Source organism: Hibiscus syriacus, unplaced genomic scaffold (assembly GCF_006381635.1).
Source record: "Hibiscus syriacus cultivar Baekdansim isolate YM2019G1 unplaced genomic scaffold, ASM638163v2 tig00116938_pilon, whole genome shotgun sequence".
Taxonomy (NCBI): Eukaryota; Viridiplantae; Streptophyta; class Magnoliopsida; order Malvales; family Malvaceae; genus Hibiscus; species Hibiscus syriacus.
This window is the reverse complement of record NW_024063476.1, coordinates 943681-946141: the sequence shown is the minus strand read 5'-3', so window position 1 is coordinate 946141 and position 2461 is coordinate 943681. Positions and strand designations below refer to the sequence as shown.

Below are 2461 nucleotides of genomic sequence, written 5' to 3'. Positions count from 1 at the left end.
TTCAAAGAAAGTAATATTCTTTTTTTCACCGGAGCTACTTAATAAATTAAAATAAATTGGGAGATAACACAGCAACGTGGGTGTGAATTTGTATAAAAAATAAAACAATATATATATTTTTAATCACTCGTCCAAACGCAGCGTTAATGATAAAAATAACCGTGTTTATATTCAAGGAGTAAAGATTATTTATTTAGCATTTTAAATTCATTTTCCTTTTAATATTATTGTATTAAAAAAAGGGTGATATCTTAATTAATTATACATGCATCTCAACTAATACTGTCAACATTAATTAATTATAATATTCCAAAGTCAACACAAATATTTAGTTTTCGTTCCAATTTCTGGGTTCCACTTTCCAATAGGTTTCATGTCAATTTCCTAGACTCCAAGAAATTCTTCTTCTTCGGCTCACAAGACGAAACGTATTCAAGAAAAGTGGCAAAATCTGTGTCTTTATAACGCCTTGGGTTTTCTTCGTCAATCAGTTTAGGCGACGGTCGAACCATGCAGTCGAACGGCAGACTATGCAATGACGCCACCGATAGCCGTGGCTTTGCCGGATTCGCAACCACCCTGTGCAGCACACTTTTATATCTCCCATTGCTGAATATCTGCAAATAACAACGATCATTTTCAGGTTCAGAGTTAATTTAGCCATTGAAAAACCAAAAAAAAGGGTAAACTATGTATTTAGTCACCCATCTATCTTATAGTTCTGTTTTGGCCGCCTATCGTGAAAAATTGAGATAATATAAAAAAAATCATAACGTTCGATTAAATAATCACTTTGTTTCATATTCTTTTTTTAGAGTATTTTGACCCCCAACATTTTATTTTGGGATAAAAATCACTCTATGGATGGAAACCGCTAGTTAACAAAAAATTAACGTTCTAAAATAGAGAAATTTTTACCTTAAAACAAAACGTTAAGAATCAAAATACTCTAAAAAAATAAAGATAAAAGTGACTATTTGGTCAAACATAAGGGTATTTTTAATCCAAAAATGAAATATTGGAAGCAAAAAAATATTTTAAAAATAAAATAGCTAAAATGACTATTATAATAAATATCGGAGGGGTTAATTTTAACATTATAACTAAAAATAAAAATAAATAGAATTAATGAATGTTAATTTTTTATTTTTTTATTGATGATGTGGAGTCCTTTATAATGATACGTTAGGACTTTTATTTATTTTTAATAACAAATGGCCAAAACGAAACTGCAAGAATAGATGGGTGATTATATAAGTAGTTTACAAAAAAATGGACTAGAAATATGATCTACCTCAAGGTGATCCCCGACGTTGACAACGAAGGAATTTGCCATTGGTTCGACGGTGATCCATTTCCCTTTGTATTGGATTTGTAAGCCCTCGACTTCGTCCTGGAGAAGAAGTGTCAAGAATCCGTAATCGGAGTGCGGCGGCATTCCCAAGGTGAGTTCAGGTTCAGGGCAAGGAGGGAAACAGTTAACCACCATTAGCTGGCTTCCATCTTTGAATTGCTTCAATATTTCATCGTCTTCTGGTGTGGTGGCGCCGCCCAGGCACTCCAAGATAGCCTCCGTCATTTTTAAAAACAACCACTTGGTTTCTTTCGCGTAGGTAGCCGCCACTTCCCTGAAGTCAATCGGAGAAGAAGGCCAACGAGGAAGAACATCGGATAACGGATTGCAGACGAGCTTCAAGAAATCTCTCCAACAAAACACTGAATCTTTTATCTGGTTAAAGCTAGTCCCGTATCGAACAGGCGAGGACATGTCGGTTGACATGTACTTTGCTCTTTCCTCGTACGGAAGACCAAAGAACCTACCGCTCACATCGATCATGCTCCTTATAGAATCAATGGCGATGCCGTGATTCACCACCTGAAAAAACCCATATTCCTCGCAAGCAGAGGAGAGCGAGTCGAGGACTCGGGATCGATTCGGGCCGTGTAACTCCGAAAAATCGATCACCGGCAGTTGAAGACTAGACTCAGCCACATTCGAGTTCTCTTTATGTACATTGGGTCGATCCGAAACAGGCAATATATACTTATTTGGAAGTTTGCTAACTCCATTCTCGAAAAGATGCTTCACTCCTTTCTGGAACTCATAATCGTCTGCCACTGCCATTGCAGGGGTAGACATGAATATTCTCTGTCGATAAAAGCACGAAGTTATTGTCTTCAAACGTAAATGTTTTTGCATGGAAATGGAAAGAAATGAGCAAACCTAATAGGTTTGAAGGTGAAAACAGGATATGAAGGAAGGGTTTGGTGCTAGGGATGTATTTATAGATGATAATCATGATGAGAGAAATAATAGACAAAAGTAAAATTTTATGTTAGGAGATGTAAATTTATAAATTTTAAGTATAATATAATTTATAAAATTTTAGAGGATAAAAATATGATTTAAAAAATTATAAAAAAATATTTAAAACATATATAAATTTAAAATTTTTAAGAG

General features: G+C 34.7%; 1 protein-coding gene across 1 annotated transcript; it reads right to left on the bottom strand.

Moving 5' to 3' along the window:
* Positions 1-272: 272 nt before the first annotated feature.
* Positions 273-2220, bottom strand: LOC120188091 (protein DMR6-LIKE OXYGENASE 1-like). Its single transcript, XM_039191619.1, has 3 exons — positions 1295-2220; positions 370-617; positions 273-336 (listed from the first exon to the last, which is right to left on the bottom strand). The coding sequence occupies exons 1-2, from the start codon at positions 2198-2200 to the stop codon at positions 372-374; spliced, it is 1152 nt and encodes a 383-aa protein (XP_039047550.1). The 5' UTR covers positions 2201-2220; the 3' UTR covers positions 273-336; positions 370-371.
* Between the last annotated feature and the right edge of the window lie 241 nt (positions 2221-2461).